The sequence below is a fragment of the Equus przewalskii genome, chromosome 16, assembly GCF_037783145.1.
Source record: "Equus przewalskii isolate Varuska chromosome 16, EquPr2, whole genome shotgun sequence".
Lineage (NCBI taxonomy): Eukaryota > Metazoa > Chordata > Mammalia > Perissodactyla > Equidae > Equus > Equus przewalskii.
In genome coordinates this window covers 391,964-411,138 of record NC_091846.1, presented here as the reverse complement: position 1 = coordinate 411,138, position 19,175 = coordinate 391,964, and the positions used below count along the sequence as shown (strand labels likewise).

General features: G+C 40.5%; 1 protein-coding gene and 1 long non-coding RNA gene across 10 annotated transcripts in view; both read right to left on the bottom strand.

Annotated features, from left to right (window-relative positions):
• The window catches only part of PARP4 (poly(ADP-ribose) polymerase family member 4), a 131,878-nt gene that overhangs the window by 38,028 nt on the left and 74,675 nt on the right, over positions 1-19,175 (bottom strand). For 8 of the 9 annotated variants that reach the window (XM_070577758.1, XM_070577762.1, XM_070577760.1 and 5 more), the window contains 9 exons: positions 11,409-11,604; positions 9,973-10,040; positions 9,181-9,368; positions 6,615-6,714; positions 5,027-5,197; positions 4,665-4,745; positions 2,974-3,054; positions 1,787-1,882; positions 811-933 (listed from right to left, as the gene is read on the bottom strand). In XM_070577758.1, coding sequence (XP_070433859.1) covers positions 811-933; positions 1,787-1,882; positions 2,974-3,054; positions 4,665-4,745; positions 5,027-5,197; positions 6,615-6,714; positions 9,181-9,368; positions 9,973-10,040; positions 11,409-11,604 — 1,104 coding nt within the window. The remainder of the gene's footprint in view (positions 1-810; positions 934-1,786; positions 1,883-2,973; positions 3,055-4,664; positions 4,746-5,026; positions 5,198-6,614; positions 6,715-9,180; positions 9,369-9,972; positions 10,041-11,408; positions 11,605-19,175) is intronic. The other variant, XM_070577765.1, reaches the window with a different exon arrangement.
• Positions 15,122-18,373, bottom strand: LOC139076301 (uncharacterized). The gene is made up of 2 exons (XR_011527706.1): positions 16,564-18,373; positions 15,122-16,313 (listed from the first exon to the last, which is right to left on the bottom strand). It is a non-coding gene; the product is annotated as an uncharacterized lncRNA (long non-coding RNA).

Below are 19,175 nucleotides of genomic sequence, written 5' to 3'. Positions count from 1 at the left end.
GGTGTGGACCTGTGCACTGCTCATCAAGCCATGCTGTGGGGGCATCTCACATACAAAATAGAGGAAGATTGGCACAGATGTTAGCTCAGGGACCATCTTCCTCAGAAAAAAAAATTCCTAAACATGATTTTATGAGCAAAGCAAATGATATCTAATGTGTTTTTATATTCTTAACTAACATAATAATTTTAAAATGGATCAAAGAAAATGAATGTTGCATATATTGTATTTTCCCAAAATTCCTCTCACAAATGTTTTCCCGTTAGATGCTAACTTCCTAAATTTTGGCAGTTTTACTTCTCCCACCTGGATGCCTAGGAGTCTTCTTGGCACTATTTTCTTCCTTTCCTTTTGAATGTGCCTTCCAATTCTTACTTAAGTCACATTTTTCAATTTTTATGATGTTTCTGGCTATAAAGGCCACAGTATAAGGCACTATAACAAATAGTGCTTTATTCATTGAATTTAGATTATTATATAGGACTATCATAACTACTTTCATAACGAACCTATTGTATTACTTATAGGAAATGACTTTAGCTTCCTGTATGACACTCTATCTGTCTATGAATGAGGCATAACCACAGTTGTTCCCTTTCCAGACTTTATATATGGTGACCTCATTTATATATGGTGACTTTCTCAGTCATGTAATAGCATTTTTATAAATGTGCAAATATTTTCCATCATTAGGGAGACAATAGTTTCTTCACATACAAGTAATAAGTGTGCTATTTTAGCAAAGGGTTCCCCTCATCATCATAAAACTATGAAAACACAATATCAATGTATTTGGTAATTGACATTCACCTGTGTTATGCTGGCATCTGGTTGCTCCTCCTGCCAGCTCATGTATGGGAGAAAATCTACATCTTCTTTGGCAATAAGTTCCAAGATATTTGGAATATTAGGAAAAGGTGCTTCATTATCATCCTATATTGAATCACAATTAGGTTAAAAACAAAACATACGTTATCAAATTAAATGATTAATATACTTGCTAAAATCTTGAGAATGTTTGGTTTGGAATATGTTTGGGTGTCGGACTGGATTGTGTCCCAGGCCACAGGTGAGAGAGAAATAAGCAGAGAAGAGAGACGTGCTCAGCTAAGTGGCTTGCCTCTTCCCGGGTATGGGCACCGTGCGAAGTGCCCTGTGTGGATTTTCCACCTGAACTTATAAGAGAAAGGGCCTTTCAGAAGCCCAGGCCTTTTCTATTTTTTGAGGGTCTTGGATCAATAAAAGATGAGAAATGCCAAAAATCTAACAAAATTGAAGTATATCTCCAAAGCACACGTATAACCAAGTAATAATTGTAACATTAAAACCAACATAGCGCCGGCCCCGTGGCCGAGTGGTTGTCTACGCCCTGTGCTTTGGCGGCCTGGGGTTTTGCCAGTTCGGATCCTGGGTGCAGACATGGCACCACTCGTTAGGCCATGCTGAGGCAGCGTCCCACAGTGCCAAAACTGGAAGGACCCACAGCTAAGGTATATAACTATGTACTGGGGGGGTTGGGAGAGAGAAAGCGGGGAAAAAAAAAAGGTTGGCAATAGTTGTTAGCTTAGGTGCCAATCTTTAAAAAAAATTAGTAATAATAACATAGTAACTCTTGTAGAGTGATCATCGTGAACCCTAACACTGAGGCCTTCTGACCATGCTCCTGCCTCTCCCTCCCTGTTCTTCACAAGCCACGGATGTGGATTCTGTCAGTGACAGTGAGAGCAAGAGAAATTTTCTTAATACATAAATACAAATAAAATAGCCATGAATCAACAATACATACCCTTTTCTCAACTGCCACAAAGCTTGTAAATTGTGTTAGGAGACAATTTTCTTTACTGAGTTTAATAATCAGAGATTTTAAGACTTGCTTCTTCATCTAGGATAGAATAAAACAAATGAAGTCATATCCTGTTTTATTTTCACTATTTAGCTATGTATGACCAATTAAACAAATATTAAATAATCTAAAAAGGTGTTTTTCTATAAAAAAATAAATCACCTTATAATTAGTATTTCATCCTAAATATTGAATCAATGGCCTTGTCTAAACATCTTAAGTAGGTGACTTAACATTTCTTGCAAAATGGGATCAACTGACTAGCTAAGTCATAAAGAAAATAACTCATATTTGTATAGCTCTTTATAGTTTACAAAGAACTCTCCCTCTCCAGTGTGGCGAGCTTCTGCCTTCTCTGACAGATGGTCTGTGCCCCCGTTAGAGGTGAGGAGTCCAAGTAGTGGAGAGGAGGAGTGACAAGTCAGGGCTGTTCAGTGGCAGGGCGGGTCCACTGCCCTCAGAAATAAAAGGGCCTTAAGCAAAACAAACACAAGGCTGCCAAGACAGGGTGGCAAGGGAGGCAGGGGGACCACAAGGCCTTAGTGACCGGCTGGGACCGTCTGCAACGGCACCAATGGCCCCCACATGTCACAAGGGTACCTTTTTGGGGGATGGCATTGAGTACCAATGCTCCTAACCTCAATTAAGATCACAGCCCCAGAGGGACCAGCCAGGCCATCATGGCCCCCTGGTGAGTCGAAGCCCTGACAGGCCCTGATCAGCTCAGCAAGGAGGGAGCAAGCTGGGCTTCAGCTCCACTGTGTGTCCTTAGGCAGGACACTCACCCTCCTGCGCCCGGGCTTCTTCATCACTAAAATGGGAACACTAACACCTACAACACACGAGATCTGAGGTGATGTTTACTTCAGGCACGCAGTGAATGTTCTCTGAGCCCTCCTCTGGCCTCTCTGTGATGAGTACAATTATCACAGAATTCTCAGGAAACTACTGACATCTGTTCTTTTGTTAATTCATTCAACAAGCATCTGCTGAACACCTTGCACCCCAGGCACAGAAAAGACAGCTACAATGATGAATGCCCCTGATACCACATGCTTCTTCATCCAGCTAGCCTGACTTTACATTTCCATGGATAAGTCAATTTAAGAAGGATCATGAAAAGAGCAAACCTCGTGATTCCTTTCATTTTCGTGGAGAATGCCATCTTCATAATCTCTGATCAGAGCTCGTGCTGTCAGCTTGTGAATCATCTGTGTTTAAGCAGCAAAGGAAAAAAGATTCAAATGGCTTCTCATTAAAGTCTTACATAGGAAACCACTTTAAAAATTGAGGTACAATTTACATACCAATAAAATTCACCCCTTTTTTTTTTAAAGATTACAACAGTTAACAACAGTTGCCAATCTTCCTTTTTTTTTTCTGCTTTCTCTCCCCAAATCCCCCCAGCACATAGTTGTATATTCTAGTTGCAGGTCCTTCTAGTTGTGCTATGTGGGACGCCAACTCAGCGTGGCCTGACGAGCGGTGCCATGTCCGCGCCCAGGATCCAAACCGGTGAAACCCCGGGCAGCCAAAGTGGAGCGAACTTAACCACTCAGCCATGGGGCCGGCCCCAAAATTCACTGTTTTTAAGTGTACAGTTTGATGAGTTTTAACGAATGTATACAGTGGGGTGACCACCACTGAGATAAAAGATACAGAGTAGTTCCTTCACCTTAAAAAGTCCCCTCTCGCCCCTGGCAACCACTCATCTGTGGTTTATCCCTACAGTTCTGCCTTCTCTATGAAAGGTCATTTGCCAATTCAATTTATTTCAAAAACTTTAGAGTATTTTTCCACTGTAGGAAGAAGCAGCTTAGTGTGGTGACGTCCAGCCATGAGTGTGAGCTCCCTCTGAAGGCAGGGCAGAGGGGGGCCGCTAGGAAGTGCAGGTGAAGGATTTCCTGTTTTTTTTCTCTCAAATGATTAAGAAACAGAACTGATCTTAAATGGCAACGTCTGCTTTCGATGCTAATTCCAGCTCTTAATTCCGCTACTGGAAAGGCCACAGTTCAGAGAGGAGGCACAGCTGCAAAGACAGCGACTTCATGGAAAACGACCTCTTCCCAGGTCAGCTTTATTTCACCCTTAGATTCAATGTTTAAAACAATGTGGAGATTCCCTTAAGTTCTAGACATAAATCACTGGCAAGGAATCAATTATGGTTCTTGATTCAGTGCCAAAAAAGTAAGTTATTTTATTTAAAAGAGCAAAAACTCAGAAATGTCTGGGCACTGGCTTATCTGGGTAAACAAAGACTCCCGTGAGCAGCAAGCTACATATTAGAGGAGAGACTGCTTAGGAACGTTCCAGGCCTAACCACAGTAGATTTCGTGCTAATGCAAATACTACAAGCTTTCTGGTGATAATTCATTTGCTTTCAATCCAAAAGTGGAAAAAACAAACACATTCTCAATATTTGATATGTTTCATTCTTAGTCCAGGAGTGTTTGTACTTAATATATTAAAATAACATGGGTGGACCAGCGGCACTTAACTTTCATTGACTCATGGACATCTTTCAGAACCTACCTAAAAAATTTTTAGGCATAAAATACCAAATTTAATTACAGTTATTCACACCCATTGATGCCCATACGGATACACCTAGACTCAGGAACCCCAGATTAAGAACTCTGCATTAGAAATTGCAGGTTAGTGCTCTCATCTGTACAGATAACACTCCTCCATATCATATCATGCACTGAAATGTCACATGGAAAAACAACAACAGAGGAAGGACACGGAGCGTTATGTATGAAAATATAAAATTATTACAACTTTCAGACAGTGCGTCCATAGTTTGAGTTTTGAATCTTACAGTTCCAGTTGTCTTCTGAAGTTCAGTAGTTGATACCATTGTAGAAAATTCTTTCTCTTGAATTAATGCATATAGAGTTGCCTGAAATGGGAAACAAATTCCTGATTAGCTTTTCTACTCCACAGTGTCTTGGTTAGTTTAACAGTGATTCTTTCAGCGATTTCCTCTCTCCTTTCAATGGAATGAAAGGCTCTCCAGTATCCCTGGCTAGCCACCCATTATGTTTCCAGAAGGAGAAAATTTGCCAGCACATTATGATTTGGGGGAGAAGGAAAGGAAAGAAAAAAGAAAGAAAGAAAAAGAAAATTATTAGCAAAATATATCGTTCTTCCCACAGTAAAACACAGTATGTGCCCCCTTACCTGTGTACAGTGAGGGATGAACCCGTAGACGAGCAGCCGGTCGTTGTGGAACAAGGACTGCACCTGGGCCGGGGCCTGCAGGGGCTCAGGCGCGTCGGGACTCAGCTGCTGCCATTTGACAGAGACAGAGTGGCAACTTGGAGAACATAACCTAGTCATTTGATCTTCTATCTATTGATAAAAGAGGGATAATTTCACTGTCAATGTCATATCCAGAAAATAGTTACTTAACACTTAAAATAAATTTTACATTCTATCCTTTGGGTTTGAAGCTCTGTCTTTTTTTTCCCCTCCTTCCTGCTCAGGGTACTTTTCCAAAAAGATTTTAAATAGAAGTTTTAATAATAGCATTATCAAATAATTTAAATATACAAAATATCCTAAAATTATTCCATTAGTTAATGACAACTTTGGCAAGGAGCAGATTCCAGTTATAAACATTAATCCCACAAAGGACTTGAATCGACACTTCTCCAAAGAAGACATCCAAATGGCCAACAGGCACAAGAAAAGATGCTCAATATCACTAGTCATTAGGGAAATGCAAATCAAAGCCCCAGTGAGATACAATTTCACACCCATTAGGATGGCCATTACAAAAAACAAAATAAAAAATGGAAAGTAAGTATTGGCAATGAGTAGAAAAATTGGAACCCTAGTACACTGCTATTGGTAATGTAAAATGGTGCAGCCACTATGAACAATACTATGGCAGTTCCTAAAAAAACTAAACATAGAATTCATATGATCGAGCAATTCCACTTCTGGGTATATAGCTAAGATAATTGAAATCAGGGTCTCGAACATGTGCTTGTATGCCAATACTCACAGTAGCATAATTCACAATAGCTAAAAGGTGGAAACAACCTAAATGTCTATGAACAAATGAATGGATAAACAAAATGTGGGATATATGTACAATGGAATATTATTCAGCCTTTAAAAAGGAAGAAAATTCTGATGCATGCTACAACATGAACAGATCTTGAAAACATTATGCCAAATGAAATAAGCCAGGCACAAAAGAATCAATACTGTAAGGTTCTACTTACATGAGGCATCTAAAGTAGTCAAATTCATATAGACACAAAGTAGAATGGTCGTTACCAGGGGCTGGGGGAGGGTGGAATGGGGAGTAGTTGTTTAATGAGTACAGAGTTTCTGTTTGGGAGGATGAAAAAGTTCTGGAGATGGATGGTGGTGATGGCTGCACAACACCGTGAATGTACTTAATGCCACTGAATTGTATACTTAAAAATGGTTAAAGTGGTATATTTCATGTATATTTCACCACAATAAGAAATGAATCCTAGCAAAACACGTATAATACGTCACTTTTAAAAGTCAGTCCGTGACACTTTATAAAGCAGAAACCAAACTATTAGCTAGGAGAACAGCCCAGTCAAGTAGCTGCTGTCTTTCAGCACTGAGTATCAGCTAAGGGCGGGGCTCACCTTTCTACCTTTGCCTCTTTCTAGCTTCTCTTTCCATGAAGGAAAACACAGCAGTTACTATCACTAGATTTGTAAGAAGACAATATTTCCACACGTAAATATAAGACTAGAAATAAGATGTTTGAGAAACATACCTGTTTTTTCCAACTATGTTTGGATTTTGAGTTTAAATATTCAAATACTCCAGCACCACACTGGGACAAAATCCTTAAGATATGATGATTCGCTGTAGAACTGATCACATTTCACAAATTTTAATTTTCAAAAACTTTTGGCAACATTTTTGAAGTACATTAGTTAACAATGGTGACACAGCATGAAACTCAATAAAAGAGACATGACATGAAGAAGAATTTACAGAAGTAGCTGAGGGTAAAGAAATAAAACTCATGACAGAGTATCAAACATTTGAAGAGCTGGGTAATTTAAGCTCCCACATATCAGAGGACTTACTTCTCTTTCACAATAGAAAAAAGCAGAAATTCTTGACTTCTGCTTTACCAAAGGAAGCAGGAGATGATTCTGAAAACCCCAAAAGGTGTCAGAAGGCTGACGGGTATCAGCCTGCTTTCAGTGAGCGTCCAGGGCACCCGATCTGACCCCAAAGGCCAAGAAACGGCAGTCTAAGTTAACATGTGATGCACACCTCGATAGCAAAAGGTATAAAGAAGTGACTCTCATTCTAGCGAAGATCATCTGTGATATTGAATGACAATGTCCTATTAAATTTCTCTCAATAATAATTCTATAACTTTCAAGAACGCCTTTCTTAGAGAGGTTCCCCCTAAAATATTAAAGAAATGATCAATTAATTTTCAGAAAAAGAGCTTAAAAAAGTTATTTCTGAAACATTCTTTAGCCTATTGATAAAGACCGGATGTGTCTTTAGTTGTCAAAATTAATTGGCAGTGATTACAGCACTGATTAGAAAATCCTCAAATCAAGTTTACTTGTTTGTATCGAGTTCGTCAGCTAGCGAGGCTGCTTGGAAACCTTTTTGTGCTCCTGTGTGCGCCTCAGAGGACAGCTTGTTACAAGAGGCAGGATGAGCAGTCACTACTCTTGGAGAACTCACAACATCTTGCTAGAGTTTGTGAACACAAACGAGTACTTAGGTGTAAAAGAGAAACATTTAGAAAGATCTTAAAAACTTGACAGATCATCAGTAACAATCCTAGCTCCCTCAGGCTGGGTCGTGTCAAAGCAAGTCACCACCCAAAGGAGGCTTGTGCCCACCCACCCCAGTCACCCCCATCACAGAACCCCCATTTTTTCCTTCCTGGCGCTTAGGAAAACCCATCTCCCCTTTGAGCTTACTGGACGGTTTGCTGTCCGTCTCCTCACACACAGAGCTGCGGTCTAGCGCCGAGCAGTGTCTGTCCCATGATATGCCCTCAGCACAGAAGGAATCAACAGGGGACATGCCTTCTGTGCGGAGGTGTCTGAGCCTGATCCTGCACGGCACGTCCGACGCGGTGGAGGGAGCAGGGAGGTAGTGATGTGACCAGGAAGATGGAATAGGGCCCTGACTCAGGTAGGGAGGGGACACATTCCTGCGGCAGGTTAGGGCCGACCACCCCGTGTCTGCAGGTAGGAGTTCTCAGGTGAAGTCCTGTTAGGAACAACTCCTGGGGGAGTCTGCTTTGGGTTGGATAAATTTCCTAGTTGGTCTGTGATGTCCTGTTAGGCCTCAGATTACAGAGAATGAGCCTAGGATCTGTGACTGAAGAGGGCAGAGAGAAGAAAAGCGCTCTCTGGGCAGGAAGGTCTGGCCTAGGTACAGCACAGAGGGCCATCACAGGGGGTCACGGGTACCAGCTCCTGGAGCTCCTACTGAGGCTTTAGGGGGCTCCCAGCCCAGGACTGCACAGCAGCCCCAGGGAACACCAACACCCCACCCCCTGTAAACATGTTGAGGGGAGGGTCTTGCTCTCTGTGCTGCCTCGGAACAGGAAGGCCTGGTGATCACCACTGGGATGGGGAGGCGAGGGGGTGGGGCATGCTCTGTGCAAACATGGGTCTGGCCCCCTTTGTTCTGTGTTTTCCTTATATCTACACCATATACCTCAGTTCAATCCAAAAAAGCTAACTATAATTGGGGAGGGGTTAATTCCAACAATCATGGGGTCTTAGCCTCCCTAGAGAAAGATTCTGTGTACATTACAAGGTTTGAAAATGCTCACAGCAACCAGAAAGGTGTTGTGAGGGAGCAAAGCACCTGGGTGGGGGCCGCCCCCAGCAGCAGGCACTCCTCAGCCCCAGTCAGAAACAGCCACAGGAGGGGACGTGTCTGGCAGTGCCACATCTTCAGGCCTCTCAGGATAGGCTGGAAATTTGGATTTTTATGCAAAATAACAATATGTAACATTGATTCAGCTCTATTCTCAGTGCTTTCTATATATGAGCTCATTTAATCCTCAGAGCAAGCCTCTTAAACCTACATTTTCATTATCATCTTCATTTTACAGACAAGAGGATAAGCAAAATGGTGACGGTCACAGCTGAGTGGCTGACTCAAGTCTGAGCCCCAGGCAGTCTGGCCCGAGCTGAGAGCGCTACACCTCTATGCTTGACAGTTTCTATATAGTAGAGTCAAGTTCAGAACTTCCAAAAATCCTGTGCAGGCCGCCAAAACACCTACCCGCAGGCTGCGTTTTCCCTGTGGTTTTCATGGTGTGACTAGACCTCCGACCTACTTACCCAACACCACAGGAGAAGAGCCTGGTGTGCTGGACGTTTCTTCTCACAAGCTGCAATGTCAGGCTCTCATTCTGGAGGTGCCCATCAGATATCAGGAGAATGTTCCGTAAGCCTTGAGAAGGGTACAGTAAATTTAAATATCGGAGTGTCTTCCAGAAGTCTGTATTTCCCATGGTAGGTGAAGCAGACTGGAGGAAACGAAGCAAAAGATTACCTACTCCTGTTCGAGTATATTAATAATTTACTGTAATCACTTACTAAAGCACATCTCTTAATGTGGGTTTAGAGATATCATCATTGAAAAGATATTTTTTCCTAATTATACATTGGTGAAACAATTATGCTTATATCCTTTTAGTTGACTTCATGTCACACAGTAACTATAATATTATCACTGGGCTTATTTGATTTTTTATGGTTTTCAAAGAACTATTACATCAAACTCCTAGGTTTGTCATCCCGGACTGAGGTGGCAACTGGTCTCTCTCAGCTTGCTCCATTTTAAGAAAAAGAAAAAAAGGGGACGGAAGAAAACATTCTGAAACTGCTAATGCTAGTTATATTTGGGTGGTGGAGCTGTGGGTAATTTTTTTCTTTCCAGCCTTTTTAATTTCCAATTTTTCTTTAATGACTTCATATTGCTTTTATTAGTGAAATAAAAGAGCCCACCAAAATAAAACTGAACGAGTAGGGGAGTCCTGATGGTGGTCTCGGAGGGAGTAAGTCTTGGACGGTACCACTAAAACTTGATAGAAAAAGGCACAGGAGATGAAGGAAGCTTCTTTTACTCACCATAATGAACTCTGCTGGCATACTGTTGCTTGTGACGTGCTTGGGATATGAAAATAACTCCTGATAACCTGCAGAATATGACTGGCATGAGCTGTTGCCATTACATAGTCACTTTATGGACCACTAACAAGCAATAATGTTTGATAATTTTAACATAAAAATTCACCACAGTATTCCTTTAAGTAATAAATACTAGTGCATTCAAACTACACACTTTACTGTACAAAATGTTCTGAGTAAAATTAAGTTCTGGCCTTCTGTTCTGTAGCAGATTGCTTATGCTAAATAAGATGTGGGTGTAGCAATCGCACAGGCAGCCGGCACATGCACCTTCCGTGTCCTTTGTACGCCCCAGGCTTATGTGACCTCTTCCCCCAGCAGTAGCAGACCCTGGCTCCTTTGTAAAAGGGATAAGCCTTCTGCTGAATGGCATAGAAGACAAGAAGCAATAGGACATGCTTGCCCCCTCACTCCACTCTGCTGCTCTCATCCCTGACGTGCCTTCTTCTGGTGGCTGAGATCCCCGGGCCCCACCTGGAGAATGGCATTCCCTTTCTTCTAATAGGCAAATCTGATGCCTCCAGAGACCATTCCTTACAGATTTTCTACTACTGTGCTGATTTCAAATGATCTGCCCATATCCTTGGGACCCTCATACTCATCAGAACAAGAGGCTTGCATCTGGGTCAGCTGCTAATAACATTTGTTGTTAGTGCCGGAGTTGATTCCAGCTCCTAGTGACCCTGTGTACAACAGAGCGGAACCTGGTCTGTTCTTTTTTGTTGTGCTCCACTGCCATTCATTGGGTTTTCAATGACAATTTTTTTGAAAGTAGGAGGCCAGGTCCTTCTTCCTAGTCTGCCTAGTCTGGAAGCTCTGCTGAAACCTGTCCAACATGGGTGACCCTGCTGGTATTTGAAATACCGGTGGCAGAGTTTTCAGCATCACAGCAGCAGGCAGACGTCACAGTGTGACAACTGACAGACAGGTGGTGTGGTTTCCTCACCAGGAAACGAACCTGGGCTTGCGATGGTGACAGCGCTGGATCTCAACCACTAAACCACCAGGGCTGGTAATAAAAATAGTAATATTTATATAGCACTTACTATGGAATAGGCACTGTTTTAAATCCTTTACATACATTAGTTCAATCCTCACAACAAGACTATGAGATAGGGGCTATTACCCTCATCTTATGGATGAGGAAACTGAGGCATGAAAAATTGAAGTAACTTGTGCAAAGCAACACCTAGAGCTAGTAAGTGGTCGAGTTGGAATCTGAACCTGGGGATCTGGCTCCAGGTTTCTTGTCCTGGAACTCCATGCTATGCTACCTCCTGCTCCACAGATGAGGTCACGGGTCCCAAGAGCCATCAGCTCTACTCCTGAGTGTGTTACTATTGAAGAAGAAGGACACATTAGACTGGAGCACTCACCTGTGCCAAACTTGACGATGTTTATCTTCTGCTTCTTACCCACCAAGGACAGTGCATATAAGGCAATTTGCTTGGCCTGCAAAAATGGCACACTCTCCATCGAATTGGAGCAATCGAGACAAATAACCACTTCACTCTTCTCGGCGAGGTCAGGGAGGGCGATATCAAGATCTGGTTGAAAAACAAGCATGCAGGCCTAAAAGGAGAAAAACAGTGTGGACTGGTGCTTCTCAGGACTTGAACTGGGCTGACTTATTTATACTGGTTTACTTTACAGGCCAAGAGAGCACAAGATTTCGATCCAAAAACTCACCCACATGGTCTTTCTAAATGATGGACACATAACTGGGACAGAGTGACAGAGAATAAAGGGCAGCCCACTACAAACTGGTGGAAACCCCTGGGCTTGAGTCTGCTGCTTCTCACGAGACCTCAGACTCTCATGGGGATGTGCCACTTGCCAGTGGGAATGGCTGGCAAAAAAAAATCCTATAATCCTCAATTAAAGGAGGCATATAGATACACAAAACTATCTACAAGTGTGTGTTTCATTTAAAGCATACCCAAGGTGTAAAAATCCATGTTTACAGAAAAGATGAATTAAAATGTGCTTCTTCCTGTTACTAAAGGGTTCTGTCAATTTACCACGCTCTTTTTTTTGTGTGAGGAGATTCACCCTGAGCTAACATCTGCTGCCAATCCTCCTCTTTTTTGCTTGAGGAAGATTAGCACTGAGCTAACATCTGTGCCCATCTTCCTTTATTTTGCATGTGGGATTCCTCCACAGCACGGCTGATGAGTGAAATAGGACCGCACCCAGGATTGGAACCTGTGAGCCCCGGGCTGCTGAAGCAGAGTGCAGGGAACTTTAACCCCTCAGGCCCGGGGCCGGCCCCCTGACCAGGCTCTTTTAAAACACCATGTTCTCTCATGGCTTTGGATAGACGATTTAGTTTATATACAACTAATATTTCAGGCATCTCTCTAAGGTAAAAAGTAGGATATACATATAGCTAGGATTTGCAGAATTTGGCATAAATGTGTAATTTTTATTGGGAAAGATTTACTTGTAAAATTCAAAAGCTTTCTAGTCAGGTAAAATAATACTATAAAAATAGAAAGAATATTATTTACTCAACAATGAGATGGCTATGGGAGTTCAAATGAAAAATAGAGTGTCAGAGCTGGAGTTTCCAATTTGTAGGCCGTAAACCCCTGAGAGGTCCAGAATTCATACAGAATTACTACCAGAAAATTCACATGGTATCAACATTCCCTACGGAGCCAGTAAATGAAAAGCCTCTCTCTCACACTATATCTGAACACGCTATTCTAAAAGGAACATAGATGCTATTGGGATTATAAAATGTGCATACTTATCTTTTATTTTATTAGTCAACCAACACTTAAAATATAACTACTATCATCTAAGTTTCAATTTTAAAAAACATTTGCCCTGCTTTATTGAGATATCGTTGATATATAACACTGTGTAAGTTTAAGGTGTACAATGTGCTGCTTTGAAACATGTACATATTGTGAAAGGATTACCCATGATAAGGTTAGTTAGCATATCCATCACCTCACATAACTATATTTTTGTAGTGAGAACATGTAAGATTTAGCCTCTCAGTAACTTTCAAGTATATAATACAGTATTGTTAACTACAGTCACCATGCTGTATACCGGATCCCCAGAAATTATTCACCTTGTAACGGGAAGTTAGTACCCTTTGACCCACATCTCCCCATTTCTAACTGTCCACCCTCAGCCCTTGGCAACCAACATTTCACTCTCTGTTTCTATGAGCTCGGCTTTTTTTAGATGCCACATTTAAGTGAGATTATACAGTATTTGTCTTTCTCTGTCTGACTTGTTTTACTTAGCATAATATATTTCAGGTCCATCCATGTTGTTGCAAATGGTAGGATTTCCTTCTTTTTTATGGCTAAGTAATATTCTGTTATGTATATGTATGTGTGTAAATATATATGTGTATATATATATACAATCTCTTTTTCTTTATCCACTCATCCATCAGTGGAGACAGGTTGTTTCTATGTTCTGATTATTGTGAATAGTGCTGCAATGAACACTGGGGGGAGATATCTGTTTGAGATAGTGATTTCATTTCCTTTGGATATATACCCAGAACTAGGGTAGCTGGATCACATGGTAGTTCTACTTTTAAGTTTTCGAGAATCCTCCATACTGTTTTCTATAGTAGCCGTACCAATTTACATTCCCACCAACAGTGCACAAGCGTTCCCTTTTTTCCATATTCTTGCCAACACTTATATTTTGTCTTTGTGACAACAGCCATTCTAACAGGTGTGAGGTAATCTCTCATTGTGGTTTTGATTTGCATTTCCCTGATGATTAGCGATGTTGAACATCTTTTCATGTATCTGTTGCCCACTTGTATGTCTTCTTCGGGAAAATTTCTATTCAGGTCTTCACATTTTTTAATCAAATTACAGTTGTGCTGCATAACGACGTTTTGGTCAACGATGGACCACACATATGACAGTGGTCGCAAGAGATTAGTACCATGTAACCTAGGTGTGTAGTAGGCTATACCATCCAGGCTTGTATAAGTGCACTCTATGATGTTTGCACAATGACAAAATCACCTAATGACACATTTCTTAGAACATTTCCCCATTATTAGGCGATGCATGTTCTGTGTTAGTATTCTTGCTATTGAGTTGTATGAGTTCCTTCCTGTCCAATATTTTGGATGTTAACCTCTTATCTGATATATGGTTTGCAAATATTTTCTTCCATCTCAAGGAAGAAAATGCCTCTTCAGTTTGTTGATTTTTTCTTTTGCTGTGCAAAAGTGTTTTAGTTTGATGTAGTCTCACTTACTAATTTTGGCTCTTGTTGCTTGAGGTTTTAGTACCATATCTAAAAAATTGTTGCCAATACCAATGTCAAGGAGCTTTTTGTTTGTTTGTTTTGTTTTGTTTTTGGGTGAGGAAGATTGGCCCTGAGCAAACATCTGTTGCCAATCTTCCTTTGCCAATCTTCCTCTTTTTGCTTGAGGAAGATTGTTCCTGAGCTAACATCTGTGGGAATCTTCCTCTATTTTGTAGGAATGCCGCCACAGCATGGCTTGAAGAACTGTGCATAGGTCTGTGCCTGGGATATAAACCTGTGAACCCCAGGCTGCTGAAGCAGAGTGTGTGAACTTAAACACTATGCTACCAGGCCGGCCCCTCAAGGAGTTTTTTTACCGATTTTTCCTTCTAGGAGTTTTATGGTTCAAGTCTAATCCATTTCAAGTTAATTTTTGTGAGTAGTGTAAGACAGGGGCTCAATTTCATTCTTTTGCATGTACATATCCAGTTTTCCCAACACTGTTTATTGAAAAGACTATCCTTTCCCCATTGATTATTCTTGGCTCCCTTGTCAAATATTAGTTGCCCACAGATGCTTGGGTTTACTTCTGGGCTCTCAATTCTGTTCTGTTGGTCTATATGTCTATTTTTATAACAGTGTTGTACTGTTTGATTACTATAGCTTTGTGGTATAGCTTGAAATCAGGAAGTGTAATGCTCCAGTCTTGCTCTTCTTTCTCAAGATTGCTTTGCTATTTGTATCTTTCCATTTATTTCATCAACTGTCTTCTTCAATTTCTTTCATCAGTGTCTTACAGCTTTTAATGTACAGATCTTTCACCTCCTTTGGTTAAATTTATTCCTAAGCATTTATTGTTTTTGATTCTATTTGTAAATGGGATTTTTTTTTTTTTTTAGATAGTTTGTTGTCAGTGTATAGCAATGCAACTGATTTCTGTATGTTGATTTTCTATCTTACAACTTTCTTGAATTCATTTCTTAGTTCTGACAGTTTTTTGGTGGAGTCTTTAGGGACTTCTATACATAAGATCATGTCATCTGCAAACAGAGACAGTTTTGCTTTTTTCTTTCCTATTTGTATGCCTTTCATTTCTTGTTCTTGCCTAATTGCTCTACCTATGACTTCCAGTACTTTGCTGGATAGGAATGGTAAGAGTGGGCACTCTTGTCTTGTTTCTGATTTTAGAGAAAAAGCTGAAAGCTTTTCATCATTAAATATGATGGTAGCTATGAGTGTGTCATATATGGTCTTTATTATGCTGAGGTATGATGCTTTTACACCCAATTTGTCAAAGGCTTTTATCATGAAAGGGTGTTGAATTTTGTCAAACATTTATTCTGCATCTACTGAGAGGATCATATGATTTTTATCCTTCATTCTATTAACGTGGTGTATCACATTTATTGATTTGCACATGTTGAACCATCCTTGCATCCTAGGGATAAATCTCACTTGATCATGATGCATGATCCTTTTGATGAGCTGCCGAATTCAGTTTGCTAATATTTTGTTAAGAATTTTTGTATCTAGATAAATCAGGGATATTGGCCTGTAGCTTTCTTTTCTTGTAGTGTCCTTTTCTGGCTTTGGCATCAGGGTAATGCTGGTCTCATAAAATGAGTTTTGGAGTGTTTCCTCCTCTTCAGTTTTTTGGAAGGGCTTGAAAAGAATTGGTAGTAATTATCCTTTAAATGTTTGGTAGAATTCAGCAGTGAAACCATCTGGTCCTAGGCTTTTCTTTATTGGGAGGTTTTTGAAAACTGATTCAATTTCCTTAGTAGTTATTGGTCTGTTCAGAGTTTGTTTCTTCATGATTCAGTCTTGGTAGGTTGTATGTTTCTAGGAATGTATCCATTTCTTCTAGATTATCTAATTTGTTGGTGTATAATTGTTCATAGAAGTCTCTTACGATCCTTTGTATTTCTCTGGTTTCAGTTGTAATGTCTCCTTTTTCGTTTATAATTTTGTTTGAGTCCTCTCTTTTTTTCTTGGTTAGGTTAGCTAAAGGTTTGTCAATTTTGTCTACCTTTTAAAAAAACCTATTCCAGGGGCTGGCCCCGTGGCCGAGTGGTTAAGTTCGCGCGCTCTGCTGCAGGTGGCCCAGTGTTTCGTTGGTTCGAATCCTGGGCGCGGACATGGCACTGCTCATCAGACCACGCTGAGGCAGCGTCCCACATGCCACAACTAGAAGAACCGACAACGAAGAATACACAACTGTGTACCGGGGGGCTTTGGGGAGAAAAAGGAAAAAATAAAATCTTTAAAAAAAAAAAAAAAAAAAAAAAAAACCTATTCCACATTTCACTGACTTTTCTAATGTCTTTCTAGTCCCTATTTCATTTATTTCTACTCTAATTCTTATTTCCTTCCTTCTGTTAACTTTGGGATTAGATTTTCCTCTTTTTCTAATTCCTTCAGCTGTAAAGTTAGATTGTCGATTTGAGATCTTGCATTTTTCTTAACACAGGTGTTTACTGCTATGAACTTCCCTCTTAGAATTGCTTTTGCCATATCCCATAGGTTTTGGTATGTTGGGTTTCCATTTTCATTTGTTTAAAGACTTTTTAAATTTCCCTTTTGACTTCTTTGACTCATATGTGGACCCGCTTGGTTTTTCAGGATTGTGTTGTTTAATTTCCATATATTTGTAAATTTTCCAGCTTACCTGCTGTTCTTGATTTTCAGTTTCACACCTCTGTGGTCAGAAAAGATACTGGGTACAATTTCAATCTTAAATTTCCTAAGACTTGTTTTGTGCTCTATCATATGATCCATCCTGGAGAACGTTCCATGTGTGCTTGAGAAGAATGTGTTCTGGTGCTGCTAGATGGAATGTTCTCAGTATGGCTGTTAGTTTTGTGAAATAAATGAGACACACCTCAACTAAATTGTAGTCAAGAAGGCCTGTAGGGGGAGCTCTCATGCCCTATGGTACCTCATCAAGTACTCCAACCAGGAAGCGACTGTAGGCTTGCATCTCCAACAGGAAGTACAATGACTTTACTGCTGAAGGAAGATTTTCCTCCCCACCTGGCAACAGCTCAGCCAATGAGAAACACCACAGCTCAGCCAATGAGAAACGCAACAGCCCAGCTAATGAGAAATGCTGCAGCTCAGCCAATGAGAAACACCACAGCTCAGCCAATGAGAAACGCAACAGCCCAGCTAATGAGAAATGCTGCAGCTCAGCCAATGAGACACACCACAGCTCAGCCAATGAGAAATGCTGCAGCTCAGCCAATGAGAAGCCATTTCCACACTGAAGTGCTACTTTCCCCCAACAGACATTCCTTTAGAACAGCCCCTCCCTCTCCCCCTTTTCTCTTTAAAAGCAGCTCCCCTCCTTTGTTCTGTGGCTTTACCTATGGTTCACCATAGCATGCACATCCCCAATTGCAATTTTTTTGGCTATTCCTGAATAAACTCAAGGATAAAACTAAACTTGAAGGTAAAATAACTGGCAAATTTGCTTTTAAGTTGACAGTTCCATTTGGTTTATTGTGTTATTCAGGTCTGCTGTTTCCTTATTCATTTTCTGTCTGGATGATCTACCCATTGTTTAACGTGTGGTATTGAAGTCCTGTACTGTTATTGTATTGCTGTCTATTTCTCCCTTCAGTTCTGTTACTATTTTCTTTAAATATTTAGGTGTTCCAATATTGGGTACATATATATTTACGACTGTCAAATTGTGTGATGAATTGGCCCCTTTATCATGATATAGTGACCTCATTAGTCTTTTGTGACCCATTTTGACTGAAAGTCTATTTTATCTGATAGAAGTATAGCCATTTTTGCTCTCTTTGGGTTACCATTTGCATGGAATATTTTTTTCCATCCCTTACTTTCAGTCTATGTGTGTTCTTTTTTTAAAATTATTTAAAAAAAATTTTTCCTTCTCTCCAAAGCTCCCCAGTACATAGTTGTATATTTTAGTTGTGGGTCCTTCTAATTGTGGCATGTGGGACGCCGCCTCAGCACGGCCTGATGAACAGTGCAAGGTCCACACCCGGGATCTGCACTGGTGAAACCCTGGGCCTCTGAAGCAGAGCAGGTGAACTTACCCACTCAGCCACGGGGCCTGCCCCTATGCGTGTTCTTAAAGCTAAAGCGAGTATCTAGTAGGTGGCATATTTCTGGATCTTGTTCTTCATTTATCCATTCAGTTACTTTGTGTCTATTAATTGGAGAATTTAGTTTACTTATATTTAAAGAAATTATTGAAAGGTAAGGATTTACTATTGCCATTTTGTTAATTGTTTTCTGACTGTTTTTTAGTTCATTTGTTCCTTTCTTCCTCTCCTACTATTTCCCTTTGTATTTTATATTTTTGTATTTATATGCTTTAATACCTTTCTCTTTACCTTTTGTGTAACTACTATATGTCTTATCTTTGTGGTTACCATGCAGCTTAAATAAAACAGGTTATGGATATAACAGTCTATTTTAACCTGCTAACAACTTACTCTCAGTCACATACAAAAAGTATACTTTTACTTTTCCTCCCAAATTTTTGCTATGATGTCACACTTTACATGATTTTTTTTTTTGAGGAAGATTAGCCCTGAACTAACAACATCTGCCTCCAATCCTCCTCTTTTTGCTGAGGAAGACTGGCCCTGAGCTAACATCTATGCCCATCCTCCTCTGCTTTATATGTGGAACGCCTTCCACAGCATGGCTTGATGAGCTGTGCATAGGTCCACACCTGGGATCTGATCCAGTGAACCCTGGGCTGCAGAAGCAGAACATGCGAACTTAACCTCTGCACCACTGGGCTGGCCCCACTTTACATCTTTTTATATTGTGCATCCATTAACAAATTATTGTAGCTATGGTTATTTTAAATATTATTGTTTTAAACTTTGAAACTAGAGGTAAAAGTGATTTACACATCATCA